The following is an 18216-nucleotide window of genomic DNA, read 5'->3' on the forward strand; positions in this document are numbered from 1 at the left end:
AATTAAATGGAGGAAGAATAGTCTTCAGTAAATGGTGCTGGGACAAATGATATTCACATGCAAAATAATGAAGTTAGATCACTAGCTCACATCACATACAAAATAAACTCAAAATGAATTAAAGACCTAAATGTTTCCACAAAAAATATAAATTAGAAGAAAACATTCTTGGGTTAGGTAGTGATTCTTAGATATGATACCAAAAGCATAAGTCACCAAAGAAAAATTAGATAAATTGAACTTCATCAAAATTAAAAACTTTTGTACTTCCCAGGACACAGTCAAGAAAATGAAAAGAACACCCATAAAATGGGAGAAAATATTTGCAGATCATATATTTGCAAATCCAGAATAAATATAGAATTTTTGAAACTCAATAATAAAAAGACAAATAACCTAGTTTTAAAATGGGCAAAAGATTTAAATAGACATGTCTCCAAAAAATATATACAAATGTCCAATAAGCACATGAAATATGCTCAACATCATTAGTCATCAGGGAAATACAAATCAAAACAATGAGATAGTACTTCACATCCATTAGGATGGCTATTTTAAAAAAGGCAGTAACAAGTGTTGGCAAGGATGTGGAGAAACTGGACTCTCATGCATTGCTGGTGGAAATATAAAATGGTGCAGCTGTATTGAAAACAGTTTGGAAGTGCTTCAAAAAATTAAACAGAATTGCCATAGGATCCAGCAATTCCACTCCTAGGATAGACTCAAGGTGAATCAAAAACATATGTTCACACAAAAACTTACAGATACATGTCCATTGCAAGGTTATTCATAGAAATCAAAATGTGGGAACAATCCAAATGTCCATCAACTGATGAATGTATAAACATGATATGGTATATCCATACAATGTAATATTATTCAGCCATATAAAGTACAGATTCATATTACGGTATAGATGAATCTTGAGCACATTATGCTAATTTAAAGAAGCCAGACACAAAACGTCACATATTTCATGATTCTATTTGTAAGAGATGTCCAGAATACTATAGACAAAACCATAAGTCAGAAAGTAGATACGTAGTTTCAGAGGACCAGGGTCATGAGGGAAATGAAAAGTGACCATAAATGGGTATGAAGTTTCTCTCAGAAATGATGACAATGTTCTGGAATTGGATAGTGGTGATGGTTGTCCAACTTTGTGAATACATTAAAACCACTGAATGGTTCACTTTGAAAGGGTGAGTTTTTATTGATGTCTCAATTTTCAATTACTATATTTTTCCTTGACCACTCTACAAATTAAGTTCTAATAAAGCATAATATAACTTGCAAAAACATATTGTCATCAAAGCACATATTTATATATTTTCTTCCTAAGAAGAAGCCAAAGAAGCTTCATAATTAGTCTTAAGGTTGGGATAAAAGCTTACCAGTTTGACGTATCAGCAGAAAGATGTTGAGTCCGCCCTTTCTCTCAGGTCATACTATGAGGAAAACCATGAGTTCATTGCTCCTGTTCTCTCTTTGATTTGACATGGACCCTTCTCGTTTAGACTGAGCAGACATTTGTTGTCCTGAACTTGAGGGAAGAATCCCAAGTATTTTAACCCAAAGTCTCATATTTGCTCTCTCGTTCTTTCCCAGGTGCTACCTTTCCCGAGCCAGGTGGTGTACAACAGAGTAGGCAAGTGTGGGAGTCGTACTGTGGTCTTGCTTCTGAGAATCTTGTCAGAGAAGCACGGATTCAATTTGGTCACGTCAGATATTCACAACAAAACCAGGCTTACTAAAAATGAACAAGTAAGTTGTCATTGCCCGTGGTTAAATTGTGCTTTGCATCGATTCATTTGTGTAATTAGCGGCTGCCTTACAAGACATCTTGCAAACACCTAACAAAGGAATAACAGAGTTGCAATGTCATGCTGTATTTTTGCCTGAGTGTAGAAGGAAATGTAAGTCTGAAGGCAGCCTTTAGACGGAAAGTTTCCCTGGAGGGATAATTTTATTAAGATGAATGGAGGACAGTATACATGGTCTATTTAGCTAAAATTAGCCATGCATAATTCTCAAATAGTTATACCCCTGAACTATAAATAATGCTGACATCCTGACAACAAAAATAAGAAAACTATTTTAATTATTTCTTCTTTTCCATTTTTTCCACAATTGCTCTGAGTCTTTATGGTTATACTAAAGAGAAAGCTCTCTTTGGGCCAAGAATCTGATCGGTTGACGGGGCAAGAACTTCTTACTGTGGGTGAGCTCAGGGGGTCTTGAACTTCCACAGCAGTGTTTGGCATATTCAGTGGAAGCCAAAGAATTGCTCCATTTCCCAAGAAGAATTGTCTTTTTTTTTTTTTTTTTTTGAGAGAAAGAGAGGACTCAAGTGAGCGAGGGACAGGGACAGAGAATCGCACAAGTGGCAGAGAGGGAAAGAAAGGGAGAGAAAGAACCGGGGTTCACCCGAAGCAGGGCTCGTGCTCTCCTGAAGTAAGACTCCAACTCATCCAATGTGGGGCTCCAACTCATTAACTTTGTGATCATAAGCTGAGCCAAAGTTAGATGCTTACCTGACTAAGTCACCCAGGTGCCCCAAGAATTCTGTCTTCATGTAACCACGGGATACAAGTGGATACGCTGGCAGTAGATTAGGGGTGCTGTAGTCCTCCAGGAAGTTCTGAAGACAGATTTTACTCTGTGAGCTTATGCAAAAGCAAGGTCAAGTCTCCATTGAGGTGCTTTGCTCATGTACAGAAGTTAGGTGTAGTGCTCGCACAATCATTTCATAGGGTCAGATTTATTTGCCTGGTCTCATGAAGTTGCTTCTGTCCATTTAGGTAGTTAGGTTGAATGAGTAGACACCAGCATAGGTCAGGGTTCCTGAGACAGCAGAACCAGTAGGATGGAGATATCTATATTGATAGATAGATAGATAGATAGACAGACAGACACGTTTATTACGAGGAATTGGCTCATCCAATACAGAGGCCAAGAAGTCCCACTGTCTGCCATCTGCAAGCCAGACACCCAGGAAAGCCATTGATGTAATTCAATCTCACTCTGAATGTGAAGGCTGAGAACCAGGGGAGTCAATGATGTAAATCCCAGTACAAGGGCAGGAGAAGATAAGACGTGATATCCCAGCTGAGTCGGTGAGGCAGGAAAACCAGGGAGAAGTCCTTCTTCCTCTACATATTTTGCTGTCCAGGACTTCAAGGGATTGGATGGTCCTCACCCACACTGGGGAGGGTGGTCTTTTTTACTGTATCACGTGGCGATCTACTTTACTGAGACCACGAACTCAGATGCTAATCTCCTCTGGAAACAGCCTCCCAGACATACCCAGAGATACTATTTAATACCCCTTGGCCTCTCAAGCAGACACGTAGTATTACCCATCCTGCCATCCAGTGAGTATGGAAATTTGGGGAATAAACATGGCACATGGTTTTACTGTCAGATTGAGACGATTATGAACATTTTTGCACACGTCCACTTCTTTCTGACGTAACCCTCGCCTTTGAGGCATTCGAAACCTCACAAACACAAGGGATCTCATTATTAATTTATGATAGCCTGTCATGCCTGTCATTCTCTTTTGTCTAGGGGGCCGGTAGGACTCTTTTAATACAGTAACATAGCCAGTACTCCTTGCTGTAAAGCTAGTATGTTCATTGTCTTCAAGCGTGGAGATTGAAAAGCCCATGCCTTTGAAATCTTCCATGAAAGGCTCTCTGAGTATCAAATTAGAAATGTCACTCCCAATTAGCAAAACATATTTCAAGATCAGCCCTTATGGGTTATGCGGTAGGCTTTCAATAGGAAAATTATATTTGGTGACATTTAAGGATATCACATTTTATGATTAACTTTAATAGAGGGAGGGTCTCTTTAATTTCCTTACCTGCTCAAAAAGCTAATATTATCCAGCTGGCTATGCCCTTCTCACTGCCTGAAAGAGAGTGACTATAAATAAATAGCCTCTGTTATTGCAATTTTATTACAATTATTATATTTGGTTTTCCTTGGAGTCCGAGGTCTTGGGGTCTGCGTATCAGATTGTATTTAACTATTCCTGTGCGGGCAAACTATGCTCGTTCTCAGATGCCTCATCAAAGACTGTAGCTTGATTTTCATTCCCACTGCTAAAAGGGCCAAACAACCCAGAGAGAACAGGACAGAGGTAACTAAAGCATTAGATGCTGGGATGTTCAGGAATGTCCTAGAAGAGAGAGGACACAGATAGTGTTAAAATATACTGGGGTTTTACGCAGATAAACCTACTCTGTTTCCTATGAGAAGCAAATATGAGAAAGTAAAATACAGTTGAAACTTTGTCAAGGGGAGCATTTTAGACTTACAAATAACAATAATTCACTATTGGCATGTACATTGTTAAATCTGGAAAGGGTTAAAGACAAAGTCATCCTCTTCCTCTAAAAGAGAGGTTAGCTCTCATCTGTTTGGAATGATCGGCCTGTCCAGAAGCCAGGGAACAGACTAGACAATCTCTTAAGGTTCTTTCCAGCCCTGTGATTCTGTGACATATTTTTACAACTTCTAGCATAATCTGCGTATGGTGTAGTTGAAGCATTTCTGATTCCTGTGGTCAGTGTGACCTAGAATACATTTCATTACTTAATTCTTCCAGATTTCCATTAAGTTACAAGGCATGTCCTAAAAACTTAAGGGACTGATTAGGTAAAAAAAACTATTTTGATGTGAAAACAAATGTCACGAGTGACAGCTGCCTCTCTGCCGCTAGCTGACTGGCTGTGACACGCAGAAGGAGCCAAGAAGTGACAAGAGCCCGAGTTTGAGGAAGTCCATGAATGCTTAAAGGAACTGTTCCCTTGTTGTATGCACCCCTTTTGCTAAAGTTGCAAAGTGCATAGAACAGGAGGAGGGAAAAAAATATTATTTTAACCTAATATATTCAAGAAGCAATTCATGGTGAGAATAGCTACTCTGCTTGGTAATTTATTAAAGGAAAAAGGAAGAAGTGATTCAGGAGGTGAGTTAAAATTTTACGGTCAGTGGTCCTCAACCTGAAGCAGGAGAGCTCTGAAAATGTGTTCCCATGGAAACATTGTTCTCCATACTTCATAACAAGTGCACCTCAGGTGCGGTAGGAGTTAAACAGACTCTGGTAGGCTGGCCCGGCCTCTCTCCACCACGTACGACATTTCTTTCATGAAAAAATGTGTTCCAAGTTCCTAACTACCGACTTACAAATGAACTTTGGAATCGTATCCAATTGTAAGACTGGAATTATCTATAGCAGTCCATCCATACACAAAGGCACTTGCCTGGGCCAGAGTCAAATCTGTGTATACATTTCTCCCCAGAGGATAGCTGTCATTACACCTGCACGCGCACACACGCACACACCCACACATGCACGCAGTGCTAAGTTTAACAAAGTCTATTTAATGGAATAAGACACTGACGGGCTGAAGGGCTTATTAAAAAGGAAAGGGAGCATGAAGACACCAAATGTTACAATGCCAATAAAAATCCCATTACGTCTGCCCTTATAGAAACAGAAATACCAGTGAAGTTTGTATTTTTAAAACTATCTCAACAGAAGACCATAGACAGCTGCCGCCGGCCCAGTGGCGGACCTTTTCAGGGCATATGACGCAAGCTTGCAATGACATCATTTCATTCATACTCTGAAACCAGAGTTCAGTTTCTTGGGCTGGTGTAGATGATCTCTTGGAAAATGGAGCTTTTGAAAGATAGGGAACTATTTTCCAGAAGACAGGAGTGTGATCGCTAAAAGACTCACCACCATCTTTGTTATCAGTCTGACGCTCTTTTCAGGACACCAGTCTGAGGGCAGCAAAGGCACAAGATATGAGGGGTCAAATTGTTTCATTCTTGTTGGAGAGAGGCAAAGATTATTGGCATACGAGCCTAAGAGATGGAGAAAGCAAATAATTTCACATTTTTATTTATGTTGGAGCTACTGAGAACTGCAAATTAGAAACAGCACTTACTACATGCTAATTATTTTCCTGCATTATTTCATCTAATTGTTTTGGACCAAAACTGATATGCGTGAGTGAGTATAATTCTTTATTTCGTGGATGGGAAAATTAAGACAACCAGATTAAGTCACTTTCCGAATGTAATATAATAGAATGTCTGTGCAGCTTGGACTCGAACCGACATCTTCCTGAATCCAAAGCCATTCTCCTAACGCAGTGGTTTTTCCACTCCGGCTCTCCACAGAGCCTTCTGAAACATATAGTTGCCATGGCCCTTCTCCTGGAGATTGCGAGGTAGAGTCCAGAAAACGTGTTTTACTATTCTTTTAATGAAGTGTCTCACAGGGTTAAGAATCCTGTTAAAACTATCATACAGCATTTCTCTAAGGGTGTTCCTGCGAATCTCAGTCCCCTAAGAAAATTGAAAAATAATTTTTTTAAAGAAAATATCATGATTAAATAAATTTAGGAATTGCTGCCCCCGGGTCCCCCATCTAAGAGATTTATAACAATTGTTCACATTTTAAAGACTGAGAATTCTTTCAGTGAAAGCCAAAATCGACAATCCATTTATCTGGCTTTCTCCTAGACTTTCCTGGTCTTAGTTGACCACGGGAGCCTTTGTGAGGGTTTGGGGCTGTCATGTGTATCCCACAGAACTCCAACTCACAGCCTGGAAAATGCTGGACTAATGTATCTGCTTCTGTCCATCATGCCAGTAAAGGCTACTATTTCACCATAAACTTCACATCTGCTCTGACGCTATTCAACAGCTATTCAAATGAGCGAAACCTTGAAAAGTATTCAAAGGGTGGAAGAAACAGAGACCCTGTGCCATGCGCTCTCGATTGCTTTAGTCCCTTGGTCAAAACCAGAAATTCTTCACCACGTTTTAAATTTCCCTTTGCCTTTCTCTCACCAGTGCAAGCTCTAAGCCTGGCTATATTTATGTAGCGGTGTGACTCCAAGATGGAAAACTCACCTAAAGAAACCATAGTGGATTTGGAAATGGTCTAGAGATCCCGAGGACCCCTCCTAGGTTTCCCTCGGGCAAGGGCATCCAGCCTCTCCGGGTTTTTTTTTTTTTCCTTAGGTTTATTTTTGAAAGAGAGAGAGAGCAGGGGAGGGACCAAGAGGATCCAAAGTGGGCTCTGTGCTGACAGCAGAGAGCCTGACACAGGGTTGGAACTCACAAATCCATGAGATCAGGTGGGACACTGAGCCAAAATCGGTCACTTAACCAACTGAGCCACCCAGGCGCCCCTGGCCTCTCTGTTTATAACAATCTCCTTTCTGGAGTCAGTCTCACTATTGTTTCTTCATTCATTCTGACGAATGCTTATTGAGGACTTACTAATAACACTGTATGCTAATCACCAGATGGCACACTAGATGTGTGTGTACCTTATTTCTAATCCTCTCATTAACATTATCAGGACCCGTATTATCATCCCATTTTATAGGAAGGACCAAGTATTCAAGAAGAATGAGACTCAAAAGTGATTGGGGTCAGATCCTGGAGAACTTTGAATGCCGGGCTAAGGAGCTGGAACTTCATTCAGTGGGCAGTGGGGAGCCAGTAAATAAATAGTTCTTAACCATGACAGACATCAAATCTTCTGGGGAGGTTTTTCACCACACATTTCCTGATCCTAGTACGAAATACTGAGTTCGACTCTTAAGGGTAGAGCCCAGGTATTTGTATCTTTGAGGGGGAAATTTTCCCACAGAAGTCTTCATGTACAATTCAAGTGACAAATCATTGCATGGACGGCTGTATTAGAAACTTGTCTTTTCATTAGCGTGAACCCTCCACTAAGCAAGAAAAGTTCCTTTCTCACCTGAGGGTCTCTCAGATCTCTGAAGACATCGTGTTTCCTCTGCAGTGTTATCTAGTGGTGTCTCCTCAGAAGCCTGCACATTTATCCCAGGCATATTTCCCTTGCTTGAGACCTTCTGGAAAAGTCTCCGTAGAAGGACTCTCAAAGTTTCCCGACTTTATAGTTGTAGTGACAGTGTCCCCAGGCATCAGAGCTGCTCCAGGCAGACCTTGGAATCAAACCAATGAGATTGGCAGAGAATCAGTCTTATCTCCAGGCCACAGGAAGGATGAACTCTGCAAACAAGGTCTTATCTTGGATACCTGCAGACAGAAGCTGAGTCCTTAAATGGAAACTCAGTAGAAAGAAAAGGTAAAAAGGAGGTTGAAGCAACAAGACCTGAAAAATTAAAATGTTTTCTCCTCCCAGTTGTAGCCATGAGAGGGACTTGGCTCTTCAGACCCAGCCTCTTCCCCTTGTTCATGTCATTGCCCCCCTGGTGGACATATTCTTCATTGCAGGCATTTGTTGCCATGGGCTGAAGGTGGTAAAACCATCCTTCCCTGTAACTGGAGCCTATAGCCCTCCCCCCATGCTTTGAGGTTAAAGAGCCATGATTTTGACTCGGAGCTATTCCTCATTTGACTTTGATGTATTGAAAACATGTCTTTTCTTTCATTAAGATGTTTTCCAAATTATAGGGCATCTAGTCACTCACGAGTGACACAAGGATTCAGACCTACAGTCAGCTCTCTGTCAATTACTGCTGACACATATTTTCTAAAGAAGTCGGACGCAAAGTCTTTACTCACTAGCTGTGCTGGTAGAAACACAGGTAAAGGTTTTCTGCTCCATAGTCCCAGCCAGTTAGATTGAAAACGAGATTTAAAATTACTTCCTCACAGATCGTCTGCATTATAAATTCTGTTTGGTTCTTGCCTTTTTTTTTTTTTAAGCTCAATTCTTTTTCATTCTCAGATGCACTGTAATTCAACTTCTCCCTTTAGATAAATTCAATTCCATGGCTTCCCCCGCCCCCAGCATTTTAAATTCATTCCTGTTCTTGTGAAAAGTACTGTTTTCCCACCGAGAACTTTAAAATCTTTAATGCTTTTCCACCTGTGGTAACTTTCTTTCAGTGTTTCAACACATCACAGGACAGGTATAAAAAACATATCCCCGTAAATAAACCGTCTTTAGTCCCTGGAGTTATTTTGCTAACCGACCTCTTCCTCCCCTTTTAAAAAAATTTTTTTTGATGTTTTTATTTAGTTTTGAGGCAGAGAGAAAGCGCAAGCTGGGGAGGAGCAGAGAGAGAGAGAGAGAGAGAGAGAGAGAGAGAGAGAGAGAGAGACAGGAACCGAAGCAGGCTCTGTGCTGACAGCAGGGAGCCCGATGTGGGGCTCGAACTCACAAGATTATGACCTGAGCTGAAGTCAGACACTTAGCCACCCAGGCACCCCCTTCCTCCCTTTTAAGAGGTTATATATAGATCCAAAAGCACTGAGAATGGTAGGATTGCAGCTTAGTGATAAAGAGCAGAATTTTTGGTGTCAGACCGACTTGCATTTGAATCCTGACTCCACCTTTTTCTAGCAGTGAGATCTCAAGCAATTTACATAGCCCTTCTGCACCTCAGTATCTTAACCTGTAAAGTGTAGATAATACTACTTAACTTGCAGAGTCGTTTGAGGATGAATGACAGCGTGTGAAGAAAGAGCTTCTGGGCAGTGCAGAGCCCAGCAACCACCAAGGAAGTGATAGTTTAGTGTCGCTGTGTTTTAGATGGTGTAGCACCAGGGTGACGGAGGTATGGGTCTGTCCCAGAAAGGCTAACTTACATTGCCTGAGAGATAATTCTGTTGTCAGTGAGCTATATATATCTTGACTCCAAAAAAAATTCTCCTGAAGGGGGGTATCTTCATGCCATAGACAATGATGGGTTATGTGTTCTGTGCAACGCTTTCTGGGGGAATAATTAGAGCCCAGCCTCGACCCTCAAGGAGCTTACACTCTGGTTCAAAGCTAGCGCACAAACTCAACTATGATGTAATGTAAAAAACGTACATCCTGGGAGATCAAAGAAGGCAACGGCATTTCCAACCAGAGATGTTCAAAGCCAAACCCATTTGCCCTCACTTCTGCAGCCGGACTTGTTCCTACAGTGCGTTCCCATTTCCAAGAATGGGCACCAGCCTGTGTTCCAATCCAGCCAGGGCTCTGGGAAGCTCTCTTGACAACTCCCTCTCCTTCCATTCTGCTGCCACCTGGCCACAGGGCTGAGAAGATCCTTCTTAAGGTCCCTAAACCTCCCTATCTGTCTTCACTTTCAGTGACTGACATCTGTGGTCCTGAACCCTCACTACCTTTGAATCCCTGGAGAGCTTGTTAAAACACAGCTTGATGGGGTCCCTGAGTGCCTCAGTCAGTTAAGTGTCTGACTCTTGATTTCAGTTCAGGTTATGATCTCACAGTTTGTGGTTTTGAGGCCGGTGTCAGGCTCTGTGCTGCCTGCTTGGGATTCTCTCTGCCCCTCCCCTGCTCTCGCATGTGCTTTTTCTCTCTTTCTTAAAATAAGTAAATGAACAAGAAAACCCCCACACAGACCGATGGGCCCCGCCCCTAGAGTTTCTTCTAATTTGGTTGGTTGCGGTGGGGCCTGAGAAGCTGCATCTCTAACAAGTTGTGACCCCAGTGGCTGCTGATGCTGCTGGTCTGGGGACCACACCAGGAAGCGCTATTTTAGTTTAGGCCACCGTCATTCCCTTTGGGGATTATTGCCCCATCTTCCTAGCTAAGCTGTCTCTAATCATTCCTTTCTTCTTTACATTCTCCACTCTGATCTCAGATCTGGAAAGAAAGCCCTTTCTGACTACAGACTGCCTGTAGCATAAAGACCAGAGTCGCTCATGTGACCTGCAGGGCCCTCAGTTACCCACTCCTGCCTTCCTCTCTAGTTCTTTCTACTGCCTGGCAGATCCTACACCCAACTTCTAGCATACAGAACTGCTGATAGTTTTAATACCCAGGTCACTTCGGGTTTTGTCCTTTGCATCTCCTGTTGCTCTGGCTACAATGACACGGGTTCCTTCCTCCTCTTGCTGACTCCTGTGGATCCTTGCAAACCACCAGGAATGCCTCCCTTGGGAAAGACTAACTCTCCATCTGCAGGCAGGGATAGCCCCTCACCTCTGCGTTCTGCTCCATGGTAGTTATTGCGGAATGGGACTTGCCTACCAGCCCAGCTCACCAGCGAGACCCTGAGCTTCCTGAGAGCAAGAACCCGATCTTTCATCTCTATAGCAATAGCCCAAAGCAATACATTGCCTGACACAGAGTCGGACATCAGTGGATACTGAATGAAAGGAGATCCAGGAAGGCTACTTTGAAAGAGGGAGGCATTTTAGCACGATATACAAGGTGGTTAGGGTTTGGACATGCAGAGAAAAGAGGAAGAACATTCCAGAAGAGAAAGCTTGAGCCTGCGCTTGGCTATGGTCAGACTTGGACATGGTATAAGGAAGGAACAAGGAGAGGTCTTGTTTAGCTGCCCACAGGACATCATGAATGCCACTTGAGGGTCATAGTAAAGGTAAAATCAACACGACTCAGCAAGTGACTATATACGAGTGTCAGGAAAGACCCAGATCAAGTGTGAAAATGTGGATCGTACCATTAGTCAGGACCACACTCCCCAGAGATGGCGTAAGCTGGGTAAGGACCTGAAGGTGGACGCAGACTGAGAGTGTGGTTCGGGTGGTCGTGGATTTGGGGACACCATTAGGACACTCCACGGTCTTGTCTTTCTGTGTCTTCTCACTCACCTTCACTCTGCTTTGATCTCCAGGGTCTCCAGAGCTAGTAAGTGGTCAGGAAGTGCTGAACGAATGAAGGATGCATGGATATAGGCAGGGGAGTCACAGTGAAGGCCAGCAGTGGCCCTGCAGGAGCCACGGAAAAGGACAGTTGGTTTCTGAGATGATTTTAGGTAGTGCCATTGTCCCTTGTGATGCCAGCCTGTGGCTGAGACTCAGGCAAGAGAAACGCAGGCTGCTGGTGACAGTGGAGGGCCAGGATGGAACTCCGGGGAGGGGCAGCAGGGACACAGGAGACCTCTGCCTACCGTTAGGCCCGGGGAAAGTCTTAGCATTCGTGAAGACAAGCAAAGGGCACCTTGACCATGATGCCTCAGCCCCGCGCTTGCGGGGACTGCGTGGGTGGTTCCGCTGTTTGCGCGCAGCGCCAGAGCGTGTGAGAGCGGTACCCTCCGACCGCACTGCGCTAGTGCCATAAACGTGAGCATAGCACTTCTCTCCTACACTTAAAGGTACGTCTAGAAAGAGTGACACACTGTCACCGCTAGTCCATTTCTCCTTGTCAAATAGATGGCTTTATGACTATTGTGACCCTGTTCTCCAAATCGAACCTCTACTGTTCTTCCCTTAAATGTAACACATCCACATGTGTTTGGGGGATGGACTGTAATGTTGGATGGGTGAAAGAAACAGCTGTTCTCCTGACTCATGCCCCCGCTCTTCCTGTGTGGTATCGGGGGGCCCTCTCCTATTCCTCTCCAGTGTGCAGAGAAATAGTCGAATAAAAATAATCTAGAGATTAAAGCATTACGTGGTCTTTATAGTAAATATACACACCATGAAGAGTTATGGTTCTAAGCAAACAGATCTCTTTGGTTGTGTTTCCAAATCTGGAACCATCAAAAATGAGAATTTACAGTGTGACCAAGCAGTAAGTCACCAAAAACAGGTGCTGGGATGTGAAAGGGGGGAGGGTGGGGGACGTAGAGAATAAACAAAAGATAAAGGAGCAGGATTCAGTTTCCTTTTATGCTCAGGCTTGGGGACAGGCAGACCATTATTTACCCACGCCTGCCCCTGATGAACAGGGTTATGAAGTGCAAGTCATTTGCTTCTAAAATTCAATTTCATTTCGTCCAACAGTCTTGGTGAGCCTGAATATCTAATTAAAGGCTTTCAACACTGAGATCCTGGTGTAACAATCTATAACGCAGGTACTAGTTGGAGGTAATTCATTCAACAAATATTTGTTGAGCGTTTATGTACATGTCAGCCCTGTGCTGGCCAAGAGGGAACCAGGCAGGTTCGGGTTTTCTGTCCTGCTCGACACAAACGTGGAGGTCCAGACTCGGATCTTGTTGTGGTCATTGCTGCCGTGGCTAACGCACGAACGGCTGCCTTTGTTTCCAGAGTTCTACGTGGACTATTTCCGAAGACGTACTGCACGCCTGATGTGTGTCCAAAGTGGCAATTTTCAATGTGCTTTAAAAATAATTCCACTGTGTGTCAGTATTGATGGGGCCAATTCGAAAATCTAAGGAAAGTGGAATTCAGGAAGTCAGGGAGTCCTAAGAATGCTTGGAATTTCTAACAGATTTTACTAAACATTTTCCATATCATGACACGTTCCAGAAGACCATAAACGTTAGTTGATACAAATACAAACTCCTCTTTGCCTTGCTGATAATTGCAAATAAATACTTCAGATGACTGCCCACTGGAAAACCAAGAAGTTTGGGGTGTTTTATGTGCTCCCTATAAAATACTTGCTTTGTAAATTTTAGTCACCGAAAAGGAAAATCGTGAGGTACTGCCTCATTTTATTCCCACTTTCAAATTCTGTGGAACTAGCTTCGAATATTTCTGCGTACCTCAGTAATTTCATTATAGAAATGTAAAATAATGTTTAACCTCTTGTTTTGACTTTCAAAGAAGGGACATAAAGACATTTTTTTAACTTGCATTTCAGTACAGCCACACACTGAATTCTCAAGTTCAAATGTCTTATCCTGTCACATTGTTTTCATGGCAGCTATCAACTAAATTAAATACAAGTCTATAAATTTCAGCAAGAAGCCTAATGTAACGTTCATAAATGTTGTACAAAACGCAATTGTTTGGCCCTGGTCCAAGAGGTAATAAGTGAGGATAAAGAAGTAGGGAAGATAACCTTTAGCTTAATATAGTTTGGTAAATTAGATCCTATATATGCTAATGCTGTACTTTTTTTAATAGATGGAACTGATTAAAAATATAAGTACTGCCGAACAACCCTATTTATTCACTCGACATGTTCATTTCCTCAACTTCTCAAGGTAAGATATTTTCCAGCTTCATGGTTCTTTCATTTCTTTTTAGCACTTAAACTCCTAACGAACAATTATTTTAAAATCCATTTTCATTTTCAATGTAGTATAATTGCCCTGAAAGGGACTTTTTAAAAAATCCATTTATTTTTGCTGTGGAGGGGTCCAAAGTTGAAATATTTGGACAGAAGCTTCATTTCTTTCTAGAATACTAATCTTAAATCTTTTGAAAAATTGAAATAATTTTAACACAAAGCCATTTGATGTGATAGTTGTGATTTTTTTTAATGTTTATTTTTGAGAGGAAGAGAGAGGGTGCAGGGGAGGGGCAGAGAGAGAAGGAGACAGAGGATCCAAAGCAGGCTCTGCACTGACAGCAGACAGTCCAATGTGGGGCTCAACTCACAAACCGTGAGATCATGACCTGAGCTGAGGTTGGATGCTTGACTGACTGAGCCACCCAGGCGCTCCTGATACTTGTGTTTTAAAGAAAAAACTCGGCTAAGTATTAAAACAAATAAATTCAGAGGCAAGGGATAGGTATTTCAAAAGAAATATTTCATTGCACATTTTTGTACAATTTAACCCCACACAGGACTCTGGGAATAACTTACTTGTGGAGTCATGTGTATCTTTTAGGATCCAAAATGGTAGCACTGGCCTCTCTGCCTACCTTTCTAATATTGCATTTGATTATTCTAAATCTTGCTACTTGATGCTGGTGGGGGTATTTTAGAAATCTGTTTTTTTCTTCGGCTGCAGGAATCTTCTGATAATAATGCAAAGCTTCCAATGTAGGATTTCATTTATTTTTTAATGTTTGTTTGTTTGTTTATTTATTTATTTATTTATTTATTTATTTATTTATTTATTTTGAGGGAGAGACAGAGCATGAGCTGGGGAGGGGCAGAGAGAAAGGGAGACACAGAATCCAAAGCAGGCTCCTGGCTCTGAGCTGTCAGCACAGAGCCCGATGTGGGGCTCGAACCCATGAACCACTAGATCATGACCTGAGCCCCAGTTGGACGCTTAAGCGCCTGAGCCACCCAGGTGCCCCCCAGTGTAGGTTTTTAGACTCTTGATCTGTTCCATTGCTAACTTCCAAGTTCTGGGCATTCTCTTCCACCTTTAGCTTGGGGCCCTGTCACTGTGCTTTACTGTGACCAGTGGCTCTCAGATTCCTCCTCTCCTCAAGCTAGCCTGCATCTGTGTTCCCAGTTGGTTTCCGCTGATAGAGCTCCGGGACCAGGCCCCCAGGGAGGCAGTGCTCTGGGAAAGACAGGGCTCTGCCTGAGTGTTAGCTGCTTTTGAGTTCACACCTGAGCTGCCAGGCTCAGTTTCTCCAGTCTAGAGACTGGGAGGAGGTTTTAGCTTTCAGAGGGCTTCCCTGCTGTGCACCAGGCCTCCTGCAAATCAAGGGTTAAGAGAGTGAGATTCAGCAGAGCTGGCTATGGAGCTGCAAAGAGGAAGTGCTGCCTTCTCTTTAGAAGTGAGCTCCCCCTGCAATCCCCCGCCTACCTGCCAAGCAGAGTTCCCTTGGATGGTGACTAGGCGTGTAGGACTCCCAAGAGCAGCCTCCGTGACCCGGGAGCCTGAGCGAGTTTCCCAGCACATTTGTAGAGCAGCCGGTGGTCTGGGGTCCGCGCCCTGCCTCTCACTTCCGTCCGCCGAGAACACATAACTAGACATAACTGGATAATGAGGCCATGTTAGCTATTTTAGGCATTGCATTTTATGACTTGCAGAAAGGAAGGCGCACACACACCTCCACGCTGGCTTTTCTCTTGAGCTTCCTTCTGTGTCACCCCTGACATCTTCTAACCTCTGATTTAACTCTTCTTGCTTCAGGGGTCAACTTTTTACAGCCAAAACAAATTGCAATGCAACAGATTTTAATAATTGACTCAGGACAGTGTAAAATTCTACTGATAAGCCAAAGCCAGTACCTTAATCGGGTCAGCGGGGCTGAGCACAGCATGATAACATATCTTACCACGGCCTCTACTATTAAATGCAGGTCTGAGGGGCACCTGGGTGACTCCGTTGGTTGAGTGTCCGACTTTGGCTTAGGTCATGATCTCACAGTTCATGAGTTTGAGTTTGAGCCCCACATAGGGCACTCTGCTGTCAGTGCGGAGCCTGCTAGGATCCTCTGTCCCCCCTCTCTCTGCCCCTTCCCCACTCACACTCTGTCTCAAATAAACATTTAAAAGACAACAAATACAGGGGCGCCTGGGTGGCCCAGTCAGTTGAGCATCCGACTTCGGCTCAGGTCATGATCTCACGGCTTGTGAGTTCGAGCCCTGGGTCGGGGTCTGTGCTGACAGCTCAGAGCCTGGAGCCTGCTGCAGATTCTGTGTCTCCCTCTCTCTCTGCCCCTTCTCTGCTCATACCCTGTCTCTGTCTCTCAAAAATAAATAACATTAAAATTTTTAAATAATAATTAAAAATAGAAAACAGTAAATGCATACATACATGTCCGAGAGTTTAATCTTGATTAATTTAATCATGAAAGGAAAAAAATTGATTAACACTTTTGGGAAGACACCGCATCTCCAGAAACAGTGTTGGCCTGGCAGCCAGGACCTCTAGATGTCAGACCTTTCCACCGACTCTGGACTAGCATTTCACCTCTGGGTGGGGATGGGAGGTCTCTGTTTTCCCATCTATACAATGGAACAGTTTCTGCCCACTCCTACCTAGTGGGGATGTTCCAAACACATGAATGACGGAAAGCCCTTCAGCTTTTTTGAGGAAAGGATATTACATATGTGCAAAGTAGAATTTATTTTTTTACAGGGAAATAATTCTGTTTTATATAAGGTAAGTCCAGATATATACTATTATGCACACTTTAAAAATGTGTACCAAAATAGATCATTCTTTTATTTTTTAATGTTTTATTTATCTTTGAGAGAGAGTGAGACAGCATTGACAGGAGAGGGGCAGAGAGAGAGGGAGACACAGAATCTGAAGCAGGCTCCAGGCTCTGAGCTGTCAGCACAGAGCCCGACGCGGGGCTCGAACCCACGAACCGCGAGATCATGACCTGAGCCAAAGCCGGACGCCTAACCGACTGAGCCACCCAGGCGCCCCTAGATCATTCTTTTTTTTTAACAGATTTTTAAAGTTTTTTAAAATTAATTTTGAGAAGAGAAACAGCTCACATGGGGAGGGGCCGAGAGAGAGAGAGAGAGAGAGAGAGAGAGAGAGAATCACAAGCAGGCTCCACACCATCAGTGTGGAGCCCAATGCAGGACTTGAACTCATGAAGTGCAAGATCATGACCTGAGCTAAAACTAAGAGTCAGACACCTAACTGAGCCACTCAGGCACCCCCAAAATAGATAATTCTTAATAAATTATAGCAGTTTATACTTGAGCAAAATTGAAACATATATTCCTATTTTGCTTATGAAGGCGATTGTTACGAGTAATCTTGCCTCTGATAATATCTCAATAATCATTTTTCCTCATATCTTCCTATTAATTTTCAGCTGGAATTCCTGCATAACCTGTGACTTTTTTTTTCCCATCCAGGTTGTGTGTCTATTTGACTGTGTATTAGAAATGACACATTGTCTCTGGCAACTGCTTAGCCCTTTATTTTATTTTGAGAGAGGAGACACAGAATCCAAAGCAGGCTCCAGGCTCTGAGCTGTCCACATGGAGCCTGACACGGGGCTCAAACTCCCGTTTGAGCTGTGAGATCATGACCTGAGCCAAAGTCAGACACTTAGCTGACTGAGCCACCCAGGAGCCCCTGTGGAAGCCTCAATCTGAGCCTACAGTTGAGTTCCTGTGTGGCTCCACAGTGTCTGCAGAGAGGGCCCGGCTCATGCCGATTTCTCCATCCTCTGTTCCATTTTGTTCAGTTAAACACATCTTTTATTGGGGACCCTCTGTGTTCTGTACCCTGACATAGGACTGCGACTTCCTCAATGAACTAGAAATGTTTTCCTTGTTTTAGGGTAAGGGTCTGTTGTTTTTCATCAAGGAAGAATGGCAGCAAAGTGGGATGGACTTTGGGAGAGAGAGTCATGGCGTCTCCCGCGGGGGAGGTGGGACCCTACCTCCCGGAAGGGACATCCAGAGCAGGAGCCATCGCTGCTGGGATATAAGGGACAGGTCAGCTATAGACAAAGGGGAAGGGTGTTGGCCACACAGGGATCAGCATGAGCTAAAACCGGACAAAGAGAGGGACCCAAAGGAATCTGGAGATGGGAGCCCCAAGGATAAGTGCAGCAAAAATGGATGTCAGTCAAGGGCTTTAAGCGGGGGGGGGGGGGAGATTGGCCTGAGCACCTCTGCTCCTTTAA

The 18216-nt window shown here is 43.2% G+C and overlaps 1 protein-coding gene across 1 annotated transcript in view; it reads left to right on the plus strand.

The window, feature by feature from the left end:
* UST (uronyl 2-sulfotransferase) overlaps window positions 1–18216 on the plus strand; it is a gene marked incomplete at its 5' end in the record, with an annotated part of 185662 nt that overhangs the window by 54608 nt on the left and 112838 nt on the right. The window contains 2 exons of the mRNA XM_029943248.1: window positions 1609–1764; window positions 13828–13907. Coding sequence (XP_029799108.1) covers window positions 1609–1764; window positions 13828–13907 — 236 coding nt within the window. The remainder of the gene's footprint in view (window positions 1–1608; window positions 1765–13827; window positions 13908–18216) is intronic.

The sequence above is a fragment of the Suricata suricatta genome, chromosome 7, assembly GCF_006229205.1.
Source record: "Suricata suricatta isolate VVHF042 chromosome 7, meerkat_22Aug2017_6uvM2_HiC, whole genome shotgun sequence".
Taxonomy (NCBI): Eukaryota; Metazoa; Chordata; class Mammalia; order Carnivora; family Herpestidae; genus Suricata; species Suricata suricatta.